The sequence below is a fragment of the Salvelinus namaycush genome, chromosome 32, assembly GCF_016432855.1.
Source record: "Salvelinus namaycush isolate Seneca chromosome 32, SaNama_1.0, whole genome shotgun sequence".
NCBI classification, from domain to species: Eukaryota; Metazoa; Chordata; class Actinopteri; order Salmoniformes; family Salmonidae; genus Salvelinus; species Salvelinus namaycush.
In genome coordinates this window covers 27390849-27412939 of record NC_052338.1, presented here as the reverse complement: position 1 = coordinate 27412939, position 22091 = coordinate 27390849, and the positions used below count along the sequence as shown (strand labels likewise).

Here is a 22091-nt window from a genome sequence, read left to right as displayed (position 1 = left end):
TCACTGGGGTAGATCTCCAAAAGATGGTGTCTGATATATGCACTCAATAAAAAAATATATATTATTAAGAATTAAGAACAAATTCTTATTTACAATGACGGCCTACCAAGAGGAACAGCGATGTGTTAACATTAGAAAGTGTGCTCACAAATAGCGTTATACCAATGTTATATCAGCATTATATTAGCAATATACAGGTTTTTGGACTGCCATAGAGTGTACCAGTGTTAATAGCAGATACAGGGGATCTCTTCCTCTACCTGTAATCATGGTTGTGACTGGGTTGTCAGGGTGGAACTGTAGAGACAAGGATACAGTCAGATAGTGGTAGTAGCCAGGGGAATCACAAGGCTACAGTCAGATAGTGGTAGTAGCCAGGGGAAACACAAGGCTACAGTCAGATAGTGGTAGTAGCCAGGGGAAACACAAGGCTACAGTCAGATAGTGGTAGTAGCCAGGGGAAACACAAGGCTACAGTCAGATAGTGGTAGTAGCCAGGGGCAACACAAGGCTACAGTCAGATAGTGGTAGTAGCCAGAGGCAACACAAGGCTTAACACTCCCGGCACATTCAGTACATTACACCCACACAAACGCTTGTTTATATACAAACAGACATCCTCTATAGTTATCGCTCTCACACACACACAAACACACAGATGCTTTTAAACATGGAAAGTGCATTCAAATAAACATGCATTTAAGACACCCCCACACATTCCCCTAGCCTAAACACAAACACATATAATACACACTCACAGAAAGCAAAGGACCTATAATGACACCTGTAGGATAAAGATGAGGACAGGTGGTGATCTTACCTGTATCTGACGGTTAACCCCAACCCTCCCTGTCCTTCTACAATCTACTCATCCGTCAACCCTGAAAGCCTATAGGAGAGAGAGAAAAGGGAAAAGGGGAGAGAGAGGGAGAAAGAGGGAAAGAGACAGCAAGAGAGAGAGAGAGGAAAGAGGGAGAGAGAGAGAGAGAGAGAGAGATTGAAAGACACAGAGAAAGAACACACTCGTGAGACAATGCTTATGACCAGGGTAGGGTTGGGAGGTATACCATATTTTACCATATACCAGTATTGATGCAAGGTCCAGTTTGGGTTTTTACTTTACCTTCTATAACACTATATGAATGTTTGTTTTGTTAAATGTAATACGCCGTGTGTAACATCCATTTTTATAGTTTACTTCACTACTTGAGTCATCTTTCTCCGCTCTCTCTCTCTCTCTCTCTCTCCCCATGCCACTTTCCACACAGACCTAGCCCCGCCCCACACAGACCTAGCCCCACCCCTGTCACTCAAGGAGCGCATTTGTTGTTCCTCGAGCACAAGACACTTCTGTTCAATCTGCATGGTCAATGCAGCACATGGAGACACTTCTGTTCAATCTGCATGGTCAATGCAGCACATGGAGACACTTCTGTTCAATCTGCATGGTCAATGCAGCACATGGAGACACTTCTGTTCAATCTGCATGGTCAATGCAGCACATGGAGACACTTCTGTTCAATCTGCATGGTCAATGCAGCACATGGAGACACTTCTGTTCAATCTGCATGGTCAATGCAGCACATGAAACAATGTTGATGACAACGATGCTGTTTTCACTTTGCTTGTTAATATAAATCCACTAGCGTTTGTCTTTTCTTAGTAAATTGGGCCTAAATCTTGTTAGCCGCTAATCGCTAATGCTAATCGCTAGCTAGCTAATAAATGTACTAGCAAACATAACTAGCTATACAGCCTGATAATACCAGTGATGGTGTAGACCTACAGTACCAGTTTGTACACCCCTACTCATTCAAGTTTTTTTTTTACATTGTAGAATAATAGTGAAGACATCAAAACTATGAAATAACACATGGAATCATGTAGTAACCAAAAAAGTGTTAAACAAATCAAAATCAATTTTATATTTGAGATTCTTCAAAGTAGCCACCCTTTGTCTTGATGACAGCTTTGCACACTCTTGGCATTCTCTCAACCAGCTTCATGAGGTAGTCACCTGGAATGCATTTCAATTAACAGGTGTGCCTTGTTAAAAGTTAACTTGTGGAATTTATTTCCTTTCTTAATGTGTTTGAGCAAAGAATTGTTCATTCTAACTATAGAATTTAAAAAATCATTCTATTTAATTCTAAGTCAAATCGCAATTGCAACAGTTGGTAGAAAAATAAGGCCTAGATTGTTTGCCCATATTGTGCAGCCCTACGTGGCAGTGTGGAAATGATCTCAAATGAGTGCAGGAAATACAGAAATGAATGAAAATGATTTGGGGTTGAAGTTGAATTGAACAGTATAAAACAATCAGAATGGAGAAAGACCCATTGACATCATTTAGAATGTATGTTTGCCACCCTGGGGTCACACACTACCCATAAAGCAAATGTACAACTATTATTATTTAAAAACATAAAATACCGTCAAATTTTTTCTCAATACTGTGATATGATATTTTTGCCATTTCCCCCAGCCCTAGACCAGGGGTTTACACAATCTGTATCTGACACACCTTCTTTCTCACACTCTTGCTCCCTCTCTCTCTCTATTCGCTATCTCTCTTTCTCTGGAGGGTCATCTCATTCTTGTCCAGAGGAGACCAGACAAGGACAATGATCCCAGGTACTGATGGGGTCCATCGCTCCTTCAGCACGACTCTGATGGCCATTGTGTCCACAGTCACTTAAGGACGTTGCTTACATCATCAGCCTGAATGTCAATCAGAATGTATATGTCCTCTATTATTTGAGAATAACAGGGAGGGTTATGCATTCAGCCTTACCCTAATTTCTCTCTTCTTCTATTCCTGCTCTTCTGCATCCTCCCTTCCTTCTAACCGCCCTACATCCCAGGTCCATTGAGAGAGTGGTAAACAGTAGCTTATTAATCAACACTACAGGTCAGCAGCATCAAGCCGATCCCTCCATCCCACGCAGGCAGCTCTGAATAACTCTGATGAGATGAAATGGGTTAGCAGACGAAGCCATCAAACAATTAAAATAATCACCCACTGCTTAGGTCTTAGCCATGGCAGGAAGTCTTACGATTAGGGTTGCAAAATTCGGGTAACCTTCCCAAATTTCCCAGGTTTTCCATAGAAATCTGGGTTGGAGGATTCCAGATTTTCTGCTTATTTCATTCCAATTCCAGAAATCTTCCAACCGGGACTTTGGGAAAGTTACTGGAATTTTCCAACCCTATCCAAGATGACCAAGGAGGTCAAACCCTACTGATGACCTTTGACCTTCAGCTCCAATCTGGACCACTGTGTCACAATATGGTCAAACAAGTACAGCCACCATAGAATTACAGCTAGTAAAGTCTTAGTCAGCGTTCCAAATGGCATCCTATTCCCTATATAGGGAAAAGTAGTGCACTATATAAGGGGAAAGTAGTGCACTATATAGGGGAAAGGGTGCCATTTGGGACACATTTTAACAGCCTCATTATCCTCCACATACAACACCCGTTCAACCAGTCACATTCTGTTAAAGGTTCCCAAAGCACATACATCCCTGGGTCGCTCGTCTTTTCAGTTCGCTGCAGCTAGCGACTGGAACAAGCTGCAACAATCACTCAAACTGGACAGTTTTATCTCAATCTCTTCATTCAAAGACTGAATCACGGACACTCTTACTGACAGTTGTGGCTGCTTTGCATGATGCATTGTTGTCTCTACCTTCTTGACCTGTGTGCTGTTGACTGTGTCCAATAATGTTTGTACCATGTTTTGTGCTGCTACCATGTTGTGTTGCTACCATGTTGTGTTGCTACCATTTTGTGTTGCTACCATGTTGTGTTGCTACCATGTTGTGTTGCTACCATGCTGTGTTGCTACCATGTTGTGTTGCTACCATGTTGTGTTGCTACCATGCTGTGTTGCTACCATGTTGTGTTTCTACCATGTTGTGTTGCTACCATGTTGTGTTGCTACCATGCTGTGTTGTCATGTTGTGTTGCTACCATGCTGTGTTGTCATGTTGTGTTGCTACCATGCTGTGTTGTCATGTTGTGTTGCTACCATGCTGTGTTGTCATGTGTTGCTGCCTTGCTATGTTGTTGTCTTAGGTCTCTCTTTATGTAGTCTTGTCTTTCTTGTCGTGATGTGTGTTTTGTCCTATATTTTTATTTATTTTTTAATCCCAGCCCCCGTCCCCGCAGGAGGCCATTTGCCTTTTGGTAGCCCGTCATTGTAAATAAGAATTTGTTCATAACTGACTTGCCTAGTTAAATAAAGGTTAAATAAAAATAAAAAGGTTGTGAGAGGTTGTGATAAGCTGTGTGTGTGTGTGTGTGTGTGTGTGTGTGTGTGTGTGTGTGTGTGTGTGTGTGTGTGTGTGTGTGTGTGTGTGTGTGTGTGTGTGTGTGTGTGTGCTGGGGGTTGTGATGAGCTGTGTGTGTGTGTGTGTGTGTGTGTGTGTGTGTGTGTGTGTGTGTGTGTGTGTGTGTGTGTGTGTGTGTGTGTGTGTGTGTGTGTGTGTGTGTGTGTGTGTGCTGGGGGTTGTGATGAGCTGTGTGTGTGTGTGTGTGTGTGTGTGTGTGTGTGTGTGTGTGTGTGTGTGTGTGTGTGTGTGTGTGTGTGCTGGAGGTTGTGATAAGCTGTGTGTGTGTGTGTGTGTGTGCTGGAGGTTGTGATAAGCTGTGTGTTTGTGTGTGTGTGTGTGCTGAGGGTTGTGATAAGCTGTGTGTGTGTGTGTGTGTGTGTGTGTGTGTGTGTGTGTGTGTGTGTGTGTGTGTGTGTGTGTGTGTGTGTGTGTGTGTGTGTGTGTGTGTGTGTGTGTGTGTGTGTGCTGAGGGTTGTGATAAGCTGTGGTCAGGATGTAATTATGTGTCCAAAACAAACAATCAGCATCAAATGACAGTGCATTTTTGGTTAAATTAAATTGGAGATTGTAGTGAAGTATGATTAAAAGTCACTCTGGGGGCCTCCCGGGTGGCGCAGTGGTCTAGGGCACTGCATCGCAGTGCTAACTGCGCCACCAGAGTCTCTGGGTTCGCGCCCAGGCTCTGTCGCAGCCGGCCGCGACCGGGAGGTCCGTGGGGCGACGCACAATTGGCATAGCGTCGTCCGGGTTAGGGAGGGTTTGGCCGGTAGGGATATCCTTGTCTCATCGCGCTCCAGCGACTCCTGTGGTGGGCCGGGCGCAGTGCGCGCTAACCAAGGGGGCCAGGTACACGGTGTTTCCTCCGACACATTGGTGCGGCTGGCTTCCGGGTTGGAGGCGCGCTGTGTTAAGAAGCAGTGCGGCTTGGTTGGGTTGTGCTTCGGAGGACGCATGGCTTTCAACCTTCGTCTCTCCCGAGCCCGTACGGGAGTTGTAGCGATGAGACAAGATAGTAATTACTAGCGATTGGATACCACGAAAATTGGGGAGAAAATGGGATAAAATTTAAAATAAATAAATAAATAAAATAAAAAAAAGTCACTCTGGATAAGAGCATCTGTTAAATGACAGAAATCAATGTACTGATGAAGGGATAAATGTGATTGTTGTTGTTGTTCTAATGAATATTATTATTAATCTGTCAAGATGGCCATCTTGTTTCTGGCAGTGTAATCCTCTTATCTAGAGGCACACAGTCTGACCTGAGGCTTGTGGCAGCGGCTGCTCGGTGTGTGTGTGTGTGGGGGGGGGGGGGGGGGGGGGGGGGGGGGGTTAGGGTTGGGATGGTTGTAGAGGAGTCATTAGAGATTGGCTAAACTAGCAACCAAATCCTCCTCTCCCCACAACACACACCAACCAACACACGTGGCACACCCCACTGTCCAGAGCAAGCTCTGCTAGAATTGAATAACACAGTCTCTGAGTGTACAGGCTATTGTAGCGATGTTGCAGCAAAGTTCACTAATTGCTCTGGGCTACCCCAGGAGTCCTAGCAGCCAGCCCTGCTCGGGAGGACATTGTGGCTCCAAGGCAATCCGGGTTACTGGCCTCCTTTGTGATTCTCAATTGACTGAGAAAAACCCAGAGTGACGGCTATTACTGAGTCCTCTCTGCTTCCTTGTGCTGGGGAGATGGAGAGAGAGAAAAAAGTCACTCTCACTTGTTTATGTGTTTGTTTGTGCGTACATGAATGGATGTTGCCTTAAGATGCAGTGTGTGTGTGTGTGTGTGTGTGTGTGTGTGTGTGTGTGTGTGTGTGTGTGTGTGTGTGTGTGTGTGTGTGTGTGTGTGTGTGTGTGTGTGTGATGACCTTTGAGGATGTACTTAAATGAATAGAGCATTCACAGAAACTGAGAATCAAAACACTGCAATGGAGATCAGTTTGTAACATTAATAGGATTTAGATCTCACAGTCTAGTATTTCTCCTTTCATAGGGGTCACCAGAGGTCACAAAATGTGCTATTTTTGAACGATTCTCTGTGCTTTTAATACCGTGTGGACACACACACACACTCCTGCATGCATAACACAGAGATGATCTGCTGTGGCGTTTTACACAAAAACAGACACTCTGATCCTTCATAATCCCTCCATCACGAGCTGTCCGTCATCTGGTTGCATGGCAACCAGGGGCAAGGGAAGGGCTCTGGTTGGTTGTTGGTTCACACCCGTCCCTGACCAGCCATCTTTGTGTGCTGGTGACCCTTACCTGATACTGCTTTCTGTACTCTCTGTGCTCAAAAGGATGGATTTTGTATGTGTGTGTATGCAGCTGCCTCTCTCCTTGCTCTTCTCTTCTTCAGGGCCCCTTTCCTCTCATCCTCACGTCTTTTAAGTCCCAAAAGTGTGCTCTCACTCTTATTCTCTACTTCTCAGGTGTGTGCACCCACTCTCTTGTCTCCATCAAGGTCCTTCAAGTACTGAACAGCTTCTCTCTTTCCTGTGTCTGCTCTCTCAGTGTGAGTTCACCTCTTTCCTCTCCTCTCCTCTCTTAAGACCTTAGTGTGCTCTCTCCTCATCTCGTCTCCTCTCCTCTTCTAAGAGCTTACTCTATGCCCTTTCCTCTCCTCTTGTCCTCATCTTTTGTCCTCTCTCTCCTTCCTCTCTTGTCCACTTTTTTTGTCCTCTCTCCTTCCTCTCTTTTCCACTTATTTTGTCCTCTCTCATTCCTCTCTCTCCTTCCTCTCTCCTTCCTCTCTTGTCAACTTCTTTTGTCCTCTCCTTCCTCTCTTGTCCACTTCTTTTGTCATCTCTCTCTCTCTCTCTCTCTCTCTCTCTCTCTCTCTCTCTCAAATTCTAATTCAAATTCAAGCTGCTTTATTGGCATGAAAAACATTGTGTCAATATTGCCAAAGCAACAATGTATACAATATACATTGTAATAAAATTATAAACAATGACAAATAATAATATAGAATGGCAGTAAATAATAATACAAAATTAAATATAAAAATAGTAACAATAAAATGGTAACAGTCAATAATCGAATGTAATGTAATAAAAAAATGAAACTATAACTAACTTATAACTAAATAACGGTCATCTTCACCATTACATCGGTACTACAACTACTATCATCATTACCACTACTACCACCACCACCATCATTAAACTGATATCATTACCATTACCACCCATACCATTACTACTTGGAATGATAAACAACAATAATAATAGTAATAACAATAACAGTAATAACAATAATAGTAATAATAAGTAAGTTACTGCTTACTATGCAGATGTTATTATTCAGTGTCTCTCAGGCTATGGCAGGCAAATACATATTTGGCTGCAAGAGGAGCCATTGCTCCTTCGACCCATGAGTATTTTTAGTTTTTCCTCTGTGTTTAATACGTTAAAATTTGGAATCTCTCTCTCTCTCTCTCTCTCTCTCTCTCTCAGCTTCCCTTCCTCCTCTCTTTTTTTGTCCACTTCTTTAAGTGTTCTCTCTCTCCATGCTTTCCTTTCCTTACTCCCTCCTGTCCTCCTTTACCTCGGCCGTAGAGAGACAGACCCTGGAGGGGCCCAGTGGTGTGGATGATTCGATGAGGAGGAAGAATTGCCCTAGTGGCTTTGCTGCCATTAACATTCTTCCAGGGGATATCTTTCACTCCCAATCAGCGTGCAGGGCCTTATTGTAATCTGCATTACGTAATGAAACCGGCCAGTAAGCCTCGCTCTTGCTCTCGATCTATCTTTCTCTCTGCTGTAATGGGCCAATTAACGTGACGGACGGATTGAGCGGATTCAATGGAGAGAAGGCCGATATGAAGGAGGGCGGTGAAATTAAAGTGCTGCTCATTAAAAACGGTGCCCAGGAAGTAGGATTGTAATATCCTGTGATCTGCTTGCATTGCCAGTAAAATAAAATAAAAATATTTAACCTTTATTTAATTAGGCAAGTCAGTTAAGAACAAATTCAAATTTACAATGACGGCTTACGCCGGCCTAACCTTAACTCGGACAATGCTGGGCCAATTGTGCGCCGCCCGATGGGAATCCCAATCACGGCCGTTGTTATACAGCCTGGAATAAAACCTGGGTCTGTAGTGATGCCTCTAGCACTGAGATGCAGTGCCTTAGACGCTGCGCCACTCGGGAGCCCAAATCTCATGATATAAAGTAACTCATCGTGTCACATGACACTGTCTATCTCCAGCCTCTCTCCTCTACCAACTACTGTCTTCCTCCAGCCCCTCCTGCTCTACCAACTACTGTCTTCCTCCAGCCTCTCTCCTCTACCAACTGCTGTCTTCCTCCAGCCTCTCTCCTCTACCAACTGCTGTCTTCCTCCAGCCTCTCTCCTCTACCAACTGCTGTCTTCCTCCAGCCTCTCTCCTCTACCAACTGCTGTCTTCCTCCAGCCTCTCTCCTCTACCAACTGCTGTCTTCCTCCAGCCTCTCTCCTCTACCAACTACTGTCTTCCTCCAGCCTCTCTCCTCTACCAACTACTGTCTTCCTCCAGCCTCTCTCCTCTACCAACTGCTGTCTTCCTCCAGCCTCTCTCCTCTACCAACTGCTGTCTTCCTCCAGCCTCTCTCCTCTACCAACTGCTGTCTTCCTCCAGCCTCTCTCCTCTACCAACTGCTGTCTGTCTCCAGCCTCTCTCCTCTACCAACTGCTGTCTGTCTCCAGCCTCTCTCCTCTACCAACTGCTGTCTTCCTCCAGCCTCTCTCCTCTACCAACTGCTGTCTTCCTCCAGCCTCTCTCCTCTACCAACTGCTGTCTTCATCCAGCCTCTCTCCTCTACCAACTGCTGCCTTCCTCCAGCCTCTCTCCTTTACCAACTGCTGTCTTCCTCCAGCCTCTCTCCTCTACCAACTGCTGTCTTCCTCCAGCCTCTCTCCTCTACCAACTACTGTCTTCCTCCAGCCTCGCTCCTCTACCAACTACTGTCTTCCTCCAGCCTCCCTCCTCTACCAACTGCTGTCTTCCTCCAGCCTCTCTCCTCTACCAACTGCTGTCTTCCTCCAGCCTCTCTCCTCTACCAACTGCTGTCTTCCTCCAGCCTCTCTCCTCTACCAACTGCTGTCTTCCTCCAGCCTCTCTCCTCTACCAACTGCTGTCTTCATCCAGCCTCTCTCCTTTACCAACTGCTGCCTTCCTCCAGCCTCTCTCCTTTACCAACTGCTGTCTTCCTCCATCCTCTCTCCTCTACCAACTACTGTCTTTCTCCAGCCTCTCTCCTCTACCAACTGCTGTCTTCCTCCAGCCTCTCTCCTCTACCAACTGCTGTCTTCCTCCAGCCTCTCTCCTCTACCAACTGCTGTCTTCCTCCAGCCTCTCTCCTCTACCAACTGCTGTCTTCCTCCAGCCTCTCTCCTCTACCAACTGCTGTCTGTCTCCAGCCTCTCTCCTCTACCAACTGCTGTCTGTCTCCAGCCTCTCTCCTCTACCAACTGCTGTCTTCCTCCAGCCTCTCTCCTCTACCAACTGCTGTCTTCCTCCAGCCTCTCTCCTCTACCAACTGCTGTCTTCCTCCAGCCTCTCTCCTCTACCAACTGCTGTCTTCCTCCAGCCTCTCTCCTCTACCAACTGCTGTCTTCATCCAGCCTCTCTCCTTTACCAACTGCTGCCTTCCTCCAGCCTCTCTCCTTTACCAACTGCTGTCTTCCTCCATCCTCTCTCCTCTACCAACTGCTGTCTTCCTCCAGCCTCTCTCCTCTACCAACTACTGTCTTCCTCCAGCCTCCCTCCTCTACCAACTGCTGCCTTCCTCCAGCCTCTCTCCTCTACCAACTGCTGTCTGTCTCCGGCCTCTCTCCTCTACCAACTGCTGTCTGTCTCCAGCCTCTCTCCTCTACCAACTACTGTCTTCCTCCAGCCTCCCTCCTCTACCAACTGCTGTCTGTCTCCAGCCTCCCTCCTCTACCAACTACTGTCTTCCTCCAGCCTCCCTCCTCTACCAACTGCTGTCTTCCTCCAGCCTCTCTTCTCTACCAACTGCTGTCTTCATCCAGCCTCGCTCCTCTACCAACTGCTGTCTTCCTCCAGCCTCTCTTCTCTACCAACTGCTGTCTTCATCCAGCCTCTCTCCTCTACCAACTGCTGTCTTCCTCCAGCCTCGCTCCTCTACCAACTGCTGTCTTCCTCCAGCCTCTCTTCTCTACCAACTGCTGTCTTCATCCAGCCTCTCTCCTCTACCAACTGCTGTCTTCCTCCAGCCTCTCTCCTTTACCAACTGCTGTCTTCCTCCAGCCTCTCTCCTCTACCAACTACTGTCTTCCTCCAGCCTCTCTCCTCTACCAACTACTGTCTTTCTCCAGCCTCTCTCCTCTACCAACTACTGTCTTCATCCAGCCTCTCTCCTCTACCAACTGCTGTCTTCCTCCAGCCTCTCTCCTTTACCAACTGCTGTCTTCCTCCAGCCTCTCTCCTCTACCAACTACTGTCTTTCTCCAGCCTCTCTCCTCTACCAACTACTGTCTTCCTCCAGCCTCTCTCCTCTACCAACTGCTGTCTTCCTCCAGCCTCTCTCCTCTACCAACTGCTGTCTTCCTCCAGCCTCGCTCCTCTACCAACTGCTGTCTTCCTCCAGCCTCTCTCCTCTACCAACTACTGTCTTCCTCTAGCCTCCCTCCTCTACCAACTACTGTCTTCCTCCAGCCTCCCTCCTCTACCAACTACTGTCTTTCTCCAGCCTCTCTCCTCTACCAACTACTGTCTTCCTCCAGCCTCTCTCCTCTACCAACTACTGTCTTCCTCCAGCCTCCCTCCTCTACCAACTGCTGTCTGTCTCCAGCCTCGCTCCTCTACCAACTACTGTCTTCCTCCAGCCCCTCCTCCTCTACCAACTGCTGTCTTCCTCCAGCCTCTCTTCTCTACCAACTGCTGTCTTCATCCAGCCTCTCTCCTCTACCAACTGCTGCCTTCCTCCAGCCTCTCTCCTTTACCAACTGCTGTCTTCCTCCAGCCTCTCTCCTCTACCAACTACTGTCTTTCTCCAGCCTCTCTCCTCTACCAACTGCTGTCTTCCTCCAGCCTCTCTCCTCTACCAACTGCTGTCTTCCTCCAGCCTCTCTCCTCTACCAACTGCTGTCTGTCTCCAGCCTCTCTCCTCTACCAACTGCTGTCTGTCTCCAGCCTCTCTCCTCTACCAACTGCTGTCTGTCTCCAGCCTCTCTCCTCTACCAACTGCTGTCTTCTTCCAGCCTCTCTCCTCTACCAACTGCTGTCTTCCTCCAGCCTCTCTCCTCTACCAACTGCTGTCTTCATCCAGCCTCTCTCCTCTACCAACTGCTGCCTTCCTCCAGCCTCTCTCCTTTACCAACTGCTGTCTTCCTCCAGCCTCTCTCCTCTACCAACTGCTGTCTTTCTCCAGCCTCTCTCCTCTACCAACTGCTGTCTTTCTCCAGCCTCTCTCCTCTACCAACTGCTGTCTTTCTCCAGCCTCTCTCCTCTACCAACTGCTGCCTTCCTCCAGCCTCTCTCCTTTACCAACTGCTGTCTTCCTCCAGCCTCTCTCCTCTACCAACTGCTGTCTTCCTCCAGCCTCTCTCCTCTACCAACTACTGTCTTCCTCCAGCCTCGCTCCTCTACCAACTACTGTCTTCCTCCAGCCTCCCTCCTCTACCAACTGCTGTCTTCCTCCAGCCTCTCTCCTCTACCTATTGTCTTCCTCCAGCCTCTCTCCTCTACCAACTACTGTCTTCCTCCAGCCTCCCTCCTCTACCAACTGCTGCCTTCCTCCAGCCTCTCTCCTCTACCAACTACTGTCTTCCTCCAGCCTCCCTCCTCTACCAACTGCTGTCTTCCTCCAGCCTCTCTCCTCTACCAACTACTGTCTGTCTCCAGCCTCTCTCCTCTACCAACTGCTGTCTGTCTCCAGCCTCTCTCCTCTACCAACTGCTGTCTGTCTCCAGCCTCTCTCCTCTACCAACTGCTGTCTTCTTCCAGCCTCTCTCCTCTACCAACTGCTGTCTTCCTCCAGCCTCGCTCCTCTACCAACTGCTGTCTTCCTCCAGCCTCTCTCCTCTACCTACTGTCTTCCTCCAGCCTCTCTCCTCTACCAACTGCTGTCTTCCTCCAGCCTCTCTCCTCTACCAACTGCTGTCTTCCTCCAGCCTCTCTCCTCTATCAACTGCTGTCTTCCTCCAGCCTCTCTTCTCTACCAACTGCTGTCTTCATCCAGCCTCTCTCCTCTATCAACTGCTGTCTTCCTCCAGCCTCTCTCCTTTACCAACTGCTGTCTTCAGAGAGATGAATGAAAGAGGAGAAAGCCAAGATAAGCAGCAAGAGATGTGGAAAGAGCGCGAGAAGAAAAGGGGGGATGGGTGAAGAGGTGAAAGAGTAGGAAAGAGCAGGTCAGGGAGTGTGAGTGTGTGTGTGTGTGTGTGTGTGTGTGTGTGTGTGTGTGTGTGTGTGTGTGTGTGTGTGTGTGTGTGTGTGTGTGTGTGTGTGTGTGTGTGTGTGTCTATTTCGCTCTCTCAGGCCTGATTGAAATGAGGAAAACCAGGTTGTAATGTCTGCTATAGTCTAACAGAGATTGGACATGTCATAACATCCACTTATTCAGAAGATACAATGACCAAGTCCAGCCCCAGACTGTGCCTCTGTGGGTGTGAGACAAACACGAGTGTGTGCATCCCAACAGCGCCAGCGTTCTGGTCAAAAGTCGTTCACTATATAGGGAATAGGATGCATTTGGGACGGCCCTGTGCCTATGTGACAGACATGTGAGGTAAAGGCAGTGGTGTAAAGGCCCTGTGCCTATGTGACAGACATGTGAGGTAAAGGCAGTGGTGTAAAGGCCCTGTGCCTATGTGACAGACATGTGAGGTAAAGGCAGTGGTGTAAAGGCCCTGTGCCTATGTGACAGACATGTGAGGTAAAGGCAGTGGTGTAAAGGCCCTGTGCCTATGTGACAGACATGTGAGGTAAAGGCAGTGGTGTAAAGGCCCTGTGCCTATGTGACAGACATGTGAGGTAAAGGCAGTGGTGTAAAGGCCCTGTGCCTATGTGACAGACATGTGAGGTAAAGGCAGTGGTGTAAAGGCCCTGTGCCTATGTGACAGACATGTGAGGTAAAGGCAGTGGTGTAAAGGCCCTGTGCCTATGTGACAGACATGTGAGGTAAAGGCAGTGGTGTAAAGGCCCTGTGCCTATGTGACAGACATGTGAGGTAAAGGCAGTGGTGTAAAGGCCCTGTGCCTATGTGACAGACATGTGAGGTAAAGGCAGTGGTGTAAAGGCCCTGTGCCTATGTGACAGACATGTGAGGTAAAGGCAGTGGTGTAACGGCCCTGTGCCTATGTGACAGACATGTGAGGTAAAGGCAGTGGTGTAAAGTACTTCAGTAAAAATACCCCCCAAAACTTGAAAGTATCTCTTCTTTACTTTACTATTTATATTTTTTACAACTTTCACTTTTACTTCACTACATTCCTCAAGAAAATAATGTACTTTTTACTCCATACATTTTCCCTGACACCCAAAAATACTCGTTACATTGTGAATGCTTAGCAGGATAGGAAAATGGCCAAATGCACGCACTTATCAAGAGAAAATCCCTGGTCATCCCTACTGCCTCTAATCTGGTAGATTCACTAAACACACATGCTTTGTTTATAAATTATTTCTGAGCGTTGGAGTGTGCCGCTGGCAATCCTTAAAAAATGTTTTTTTAACTTTTGATAGTTAAGTATATCTAAAACCAAATACTTCTTAACGTTACTGGGTGACTTTAACTTTTACTTGAGTCATTTTCTATTTAGGTATCTTTACTTTTGCCATTTTCTATTTAGGTATCTTTACTTTTACTCAAGTATTAAAATTGGGTACTTTTTCCACCACTGGGCATAGGTCATGTTGGTCTCTCTGGCTCTGCTTGGGTGATTCATTATCAGGAACGGCAGGAGACTGCTGCTTTCCACCTTTAATCTATGCAGCAGTGCAGTAATCAAATAAACAAAACAAAATCAAGAACGTACGCTAGCCAGTACAAAGCCAAATACTCCGCTTACGTGCACGGAATAAGGGTTGTCATATTAAAATGGACTGATACCAACCCTCATTCCTTCCTTGACTAGCTTTCCACCAATCCAGTTATGTTATAGGCAATATCACCCAAGGAAGGAAAGATGCATTCATTTGAACTGTGACCTAAGCCTACATTAAAGGTGCAACACATAGGATTTATTTGTATTTTTTGCATTGTAATTTCAGAAAATATCCATAATACATAATACTATCCATAGTGTACAAAACATTAAGAACACCTACTCGTTCCATGACATAGACTGGCCAGGTGAATCCAGGTGAAAGCTATCATCCCTTATTGATGTCACTTGTTAAATCCACTTCAATCAGTGTAGATGAAGAGGAGGAGACAGATTAAAGAAGGATTTTTAAGCCTTGAGACAATTGAGACATGGATTGTGTATGTTTGCCATTCAGAGGGTAAATGGGCAAGTCAAAAATATTTAAGTGCCTTTGAACAGGGTATCGTAGTAGGTGCCAGGCGCACTTGTTTGAGTGTGTCAAGAACTGCAACGCTGCTGGGTTTTTCACACTCAACAGTTTCCCGTGTGTATCAAGAATGGTCCACCACCCGATGGACATCCAGTCAACTTTACACAACTGTGGGAAGCATTGGAGTCAACATGGGCCAGCATCCCTGTGGAACGCTTCCGACACCTTGTAGATGCCCTGATGAATTGGAGTAGCTCCATGATGTTAAAAGTGTTACACATTGGATGTTTAGCAATGTAATTTCAGAAAATGTCAATAATATATCTGGTGCTAATAGTGGAATGATAGTGTTTCACAGTATTACTTACCAGCCAGTGCTGTGATATTCGCCAATTGATTTCTCCTGCTGGAGGGCATCTGTTGTCAAAATGTTCTGACTTTGTGGCTGTCCTATCTAGTAAAAATCACTGTAATTTCCTGGGTTGCTAAAATTCTACACTTTTCGCTCAATTTCAGTTTAAGCGAGAAAACAATAATAGTGTAGGGAATTATTGTACCATCTAAAATCGCTGTGGCATATCTTTAAAAAATATATAGTTTTTACATCTGTTTGAAGCGTGGACCAAAACCGAATGGTCCACCAGCATCAAACAGCTGTAAATACTATATTATTGGGTATTGAACATATATTTCACAGCGATTTAGATGGAACAATGATTCCCTACACTACTCAGTGCTTGTTAAATCACAGACTGAAACTGTTCTGACTTTGTGACTGTGCTATCTAGTGGAAATCTAGCGCGATTTCCACTAGATAGCACAGTCAGTTTTCACATTTTGATGCTCCGGCGAGAGAAACCAATAGGCGAATATCAAAGCCAATCACAACATTAGCGGGTAAGTAATACTGTGAAACACTACACTTTCATTCCACTATTACTGCAGATATACACTGAGTGTACAAAACCTTAGGAACACCTTCCTAATATTGAGTTGCACCCTCTTTTGCCCTCAGAACAGCCTCAATTCCACCCCCAAGGATCCACCCGGACGTTGCATATTTACAGGGTGTCAATTGCCCCCTAATCACCTCCACTTCTAAGCCCAGCCAGAAAAATACGCAAGAGGCCCTGAGAATAAAGCCAACCCAGCGTCACCATGACCAAAAAGGACCCCAAAAATGTATTAATCTAAACCTTTTATAATGACTAAGATTATCAAATTCAGATGGTCAGGATTAAGAGTTCATCTACGTAGTGACATTAGACGGCATTCTACACTCGACTCAGACAAATCTGAAGGCAAAGTCAATTGCATGCGTCTGCTGCCCTCTGCCTTCGGACCAGACGCTGCTATACCAGACCCGATCCACGTCCATTCACCAGCTCAGCACAAATAAACTAAACCCGGTAGTTGTTCAACAAACAATGGTGTTTTCACTCTAGCCTATCAAATCGTGTCGGGGCCTTGGAACATTCTACACCACTTCCCTGTTCTCTGCTGGTGCGGTGCTTCTGGGATAGTGGGGATTCCTGCTGCCTGACACTTCCTCGCGCGCGCACATCCTATCAGCGGCGCGATAAATTCAGGCACAGATCCCGTTACGGCGATTAGAAATAGACGGATAGCCAGGAAATAATGAATGGGCCGACGAGTGTTCCACACGCGTTACAAATTATGGGTCCGTTTTTGCTGTCAATTGTTACCAAATAACATTAAACTCATCACACACATGCGGCCATTTTTGTTAACCATCCAAGGCATTGTAGCCTGCACGTTTGGAGAGTATTATCATCATAGTTTAGGCCTTTCCCATAGTCAACAGCATCCGATTCGAAAACAAGCACTCAGCGTATGAGCAAGGCAATCACATTGGACAAGCAGTAAACCATTCCAAATAAAGGTCCCACAGCCACACACACATCACGGACAGCACACAGGGTTTGACTTCTTCCATACGTGCTAAATCCATCTTGGAGACCAAAAAGTCCCCTTTTCCTTTCACATATAGTTTCTCTGTAGAATTAACTTCAATCGCCCATTCTGACTTACCGGTAATCGTGTGTGTAAATTAGCCGTGGCTGTCCCAGTTGGAAATTCAAACCCCCCTCAGCTGTCCTGGTCCCACTGCTTACTAGCCGTGTATACACGATGCCAATCAAACCATTAGACCGCGCCCCTACCGATGACCTATATCAGAAATGGACGAATCATAGCCGAGATCTATCGGGAGGTCCACCCCCCACGTCCAACGATGGGATACAGTGTAACAATTCATAACGCGAATGATATTGTAATTGAATGTTACATTGTGCTTTTTTTTTACCTCACCAATTCTTTATTCATGGGAATAGAGAGCCCTTGATGGTATTGATAATATAGCCTTGCCTATGTATTATTGTACATGTGTGAAAAAGGCTACGTAAAGAGCTTCAATGTTAAGAGTAGCCAACTGTGGACCCTTAAAGTAGACAATGGCGTGCTTAGTTAATTAAATTGGGTGGGAATTATACATTGTGTGGGATTAACTGGGAATTAGAGGACAGGATTAGGAATTTGCTTTCTATGCACCATGTGAGACTAGCTGTACAAATAGCCTGCAGTGTTGAATGAACATTGTCTGCCAAATATGACAGGCTATAGAATAACATAAGGACCTATTTCCTATTAGATGGTAATTTGCACTTAAACTGAGATTTCAAAATAGGTGGGCTATTAGGTCAGTATTCACCATAACAACAAGCATATTAATCAGAAACATTCAGTCATCAAAATGCACAACATTTTGAATGACATTTTATCTACTCTCTCCTCTATCTCCCTTACCTTGTCCTATTTTATGTCTAGATTCCTCCAATAGCATTATACTCATTCTATTCATTCACATTCTACACTTGTTGGCATGACAATAATTCGATGATGACTTGATGTTGGGTAATATGACAAAGTGTTACCAAGGTTATTCCATTGCGATGGACAGTTCATTACAAATGTCCCACGTTATAGTATAATATTTTGTATACCTTTCTGCATGAACACCAATGTGAAAGAAGCGTAACGCTTTGTACAGGGAGACGACCTACCCAGTAGCTACTCTGACTTCAGGCCAGGAAACGCCACATCGTGTTCAATGCAGTAAAACATATCAACCACAAGAGTGCGCCCTTAGCCACCAAATTGCCATTGCCCTGAAAAGAGTTGTGAGTACAATGGATCTAATAGCTCTCCGGGGATTGCAAAAACGTGTTGTGATGTGAGAGTCCGCATACACATGTATTTAAAGACGTACAATCTCCCCAGTATAATGTACAAAGCCAGAAGGAACCTTCATTTATGCTCTTGGCTAAAGACTCATTTCAAATAAGTGTACAACTACAGAAGATAAGTAGATCCGTTATATAATTCATATTTAATAGCACAGTTTTGACCATACAATCAATAATTCTCTCCCCTGATTTAGAATAACAATGCACAGATAACGACTTTCATAAGACCCTGAACAGTTATCTGGCCTCTGGATGGAGGATGGGGAGAGAGGGGATGCATACGTTATGAAACCCATTGGGGTTGTTAGGATGGGACTTCGGCCATGGTGAGGCGGCCATGTTGTTGAGGTCAGTTGCTCGTCGCCACGGCGATGAGCCCGGGTGTTGGGCCGGGACAGAGACACTATTACCACAACGATGGTTCATCATATCTGGGAAGAGACAAAATATATAAAGTATCAAATAACAATTATGTCCAAACTACCACAGTACTTTCTTCTGTTGAGACCAGAGGACCAGGGCCCATATTTATACAGCGTCTCAGAGTAGGAGTGCTGATCTAGGATCAGTTCGCCTTTTAGATCAAAATAAATAAGATTACATAGACAGAGGGAACCTGCACTCCTACTCTGAGACACTTTATCAATATGAGTTCTGGACCAGTCACACACACACACACACACACACACACACACACACACACACACACACACACACACACACACACACACACACACACACACACACACACACACACACACACACACAAACACACGCACGCACGCGCGCGCACGCACGCACGCACACACACACACAGTGACAGTACCTGGACTGTGGGAGCGTGTCTGTGCTCTCCTTCAGCAGCAGTTCTGAGATCAGTGAATCCAGTGTGTCAGGGCTGGACCTCTTCCCATACCTGGGAGAGAGAGAGGAATTTCAGGAATTCCCATTTGCATAGACTAAACTTCAGGAACTAGACCATGTGTGCTGCCCCCATAAGATAATTTACCCCAACTGTTCGAGAGTCAATATGAATGTATGTCTGGTAAAATAAAAGACTTGTCCTTAGAGCCCTTCTGTATAAAAAGAGAGGACTGTTTTGTTGGTTGTCAAGTCTGCTCCTCTGAAGATAAGCCCTATTGGAATTAGTTAAGACCCTTTTCCACTCTTAACACAAACACTCTAACAGAAGAAACACATTCACAATAAAATTTGGACATTTAAATTATTGTAGCCAGGGGCACACCAGCAGAAAAAAATGTACCAGAAAACGAATTTTACACTGAGGTTAGTGAACAGAGTGTGAGTGGATGCAGGGTGACTGGCTTCATCTGTAAAGATATGTGGGATGTTGCTAATTAAGAATCAGGGGTGTGCAGCTGTTGAAATAAAGACATTGTTTCATATAGACAACACACAGAGTAATTAGTGACAAGTTAATGTGACTCATCTTTATTATTTTAGTCACCTGAATGATTGGATTAGTTGGTATTTGGACTAGACCCAGTAATAACACAAATATTAAGCTAAAAACCAAAGTGTAATTTTAGCTACTAGTAGCTGAGTTCATAGTGTCCCACTCCATATAATTAGTTAGTTAGTTAGTTATTATGAATCAATTAGTTAGTTATGAATCAATAGCCTGTGGCTCACTAATCAAATATTTCAATTGGATAATCACAAATCCAAACTTCAGCCCTTTAATTAAATCAGCAATGTATCACACCCGGATCACAGCACTCACCTCTGCCTTGTGATGAGGTTGATGTAATGTCTGAGAGCGGAGTAATACTTGGCCAGTTCCTCCGCGGGCGCATTTTCGCCGGGGTTTTCAGGTTTGACCGGATAGCCTTCCGCAAGCGTCCCGATGCATATGCAGGTCCAGACGATGAGCGTCACTGCGCCCAGCCAGGTACCCAAGTTAGGATGCATCTTTAATGTTTACGAATCAAGAAAAATATCAGGGTCTGAATTGCTTAGGCTACGCAGTCTTATCAAAGTTAGTTTACCTGCGAAAACTTTTAGAAGTTGTGTATGTTCAAGACAATAATAATGTCTGTTACCTACTACTACCCCACAACCCGTAGTCTACATTAACTGGAGGATGCCTCGTGTTTATCTATATTTGTTGTTTAAAATTAAATTGATATCTATTTATTGACTTCCTCAGATTAATTGTTTAAAAATGTCAGTTTCAGTGAAGGCAATGAAATTAGTAGATAGGCTACAAGTTGTATAGAAAAACACTATAAAACCGGTAGGTACATTAGACAAATAGGTTAAGAAATCAATATCTAATCTTGTTTAAATCATGTCTATAGATGTAATAGAGGTATGCTACTTACATTGACTTGAGGGTTTAAATTATAGTTTGGATAGAAGTTGTCCTCAGTCGTCTTTCTGCTGCTGTGCGTTCTGCATAGGGTACCCACTCTGTGGCGCGATTTTTATAATGCTGCGCGCAATACTGGGTGGGGAGGGCACATCACAAGATGCGCCCCATTGAACGTAAGTCTCCAAATCACGATTCTGAAAATGTGCGCGGACAGACGCGTCACCGCAAGCTGTCATCGCCCATTTTAAACTATATTAATTAATGCATTAAAAAAATGATTGCTTTCTAAAAAATGTCAATAGTGGTGGAAATTAATTTAGTTTTTTCCCCTCTCAAACGAATTAACAACATCACTCTGGAGTGGAATAAAATGGGCTGAAGAGACATGACGCAGATCCAAGACAAATTTATGTGATGATGACTGGGTTGTCAATATCGACAGAATTGTCTCACTTGGGAACAAAGTCTGAGTGAAAAATGTGTTTATTATTTTAAAAACCTCCATTAATTGCCACAAGCACGCACGCACACACGCTGCACACACACACACCAACACACGCACACCAACACACGCATGCACACAAACACAGGGCCGTAACCAGGGTCTGAGTTCTAGTGAGGTCCGTAACGGGAGGGGGAGGGGCGGGGTTAAGAAAGTTGAACTTCATTTGCTGCATTTCTATGCAATTTAAAAACTCTAAAATGTAAAAACAACCAAAAATGACCCCAGCCATTATCACATTAGTTGCTGTAGCTTCCTTCACCTCAGTCCATCTACAAACACATAGCCTATTAGCTATACAATTACATTAACTCAGGACCGGGATTAAAAACTATAATTTAATACTTACAGAGGGATCTGTTAGCAGAAAACATATTATATTAACAAAAAGTCGCTTGACAGAACACATTTTTTGTTGCAGGATTTATAGCACATTTCCTGCAATTCTACACATTTTGTCATGGGGTGGTGAGAAATTGTTGCCGTTTTAAAGCTAATTTCCACCAATTCTACATATTTTGCAATGACTTATGACATCTTACTATGATATCTGAGTGAGAGTGACAAACAAAATCAATGGGGCCCCCTGGAGGTCAGGGCATCTCTTTGTTTTCCTCCTCTCTCTTTTATGTTTTACTGTCAATCAAATTACATATTTTTTTCAGTCACCCACACCCCCAAAAGAGAAATGTGATAGGAACTGATTAGATCTCATTAGCATCCTTTCTTTCTCTCCTAGACGTTTTCTGAATGTGTTTTCATGCTACTCTAAACCCTCCTTATTTTCCCCACATTTCAGTTGAGGGGTCTATCAAGTATTTCCAATGAACAGAAAGATCAGTTATTGTTCAGATGAATAAAAAAATAAAAATACTAATAATATATATATATATACAGTTGAAGTCGGAAATACACCTAAATACACCTAAGCCAAATACATTTAAACTCAGTTTTTCACAATTCCTGACATTTAATCCCAGTAAAAAATCACCTGTTTTAGGTCAGTTAGGATCACCACTTTATTTTAAGAATGTGAAATGTCAGAATAATAGAGATAATGATTTATTTCAGATTTTATTCATTTCATCACATTCCCAGTGGGTCAGAAGTTTACATACTCAATTAGTATTTGGAAGCATTGCCTTTAAAATAGTTGAACTTGGGTCAAACATTTCGGG

At 44.7% G+C, this 22091-nt stretch overlaps 1 protein-coding gene across 1 annotated transcript; it reads right to left on the bottom strand.

Moving 5' to 3' along the window:
- Positions 1-18457: 18457 nt before the first annotated feature.
- LOC120027298 (pro-neuropeptide Y-like) lies at positions 18458-20489 on the bottom strand. The gene is made up of 4 exons (XM_038972218.1): positions 20422-20489; positions 19821-20008; positions 18903-18992; positions 18458-18507 (listed from the first exon to the last, which is right to left on the bottom strand). The coding sequence occupies exons 2-4, from the start codon at positions 20006-20008 to the stop codon at positions 18483-18485; spliced, it is 303 nt and encodes a 100-aa protein (XP_038828146.1). The 5' UTR covers positions 20422-20489; the 3' UTR covers positions 18458-18482.
- Between the last annotated feature and the right edge of the window lie 1602 nt (positions 20490-22091).

What these genes read in the sequence shown, in the direction of transcription:
- LOC120027298 (XM_038972218.1), bottom strand. Translation starts at nt 20,008, where the DNA reads ATGCATCCTAACTTGGGTACCTGGCTGGGCGCAGTGACGCTCATCGTC. An exon ending in AACCTCATCACAAGGCAGAG is followed by an intron (nt 18,993 to 19,820) that starts GTGAGTGCTGTG and finishes TCTCTCTCCCAG; the next exon opens with GTATGGGAAGAGGTCCAGCC. An exon ending in GACACGCTCCCACAGTCCAG is followed by an intron (nt 18,508 to 18,902) that starts GTACTGTCACTG and finishes GTCTCTTCCCAG; the next exon opens with ATATGATGAACCATCGTTGT.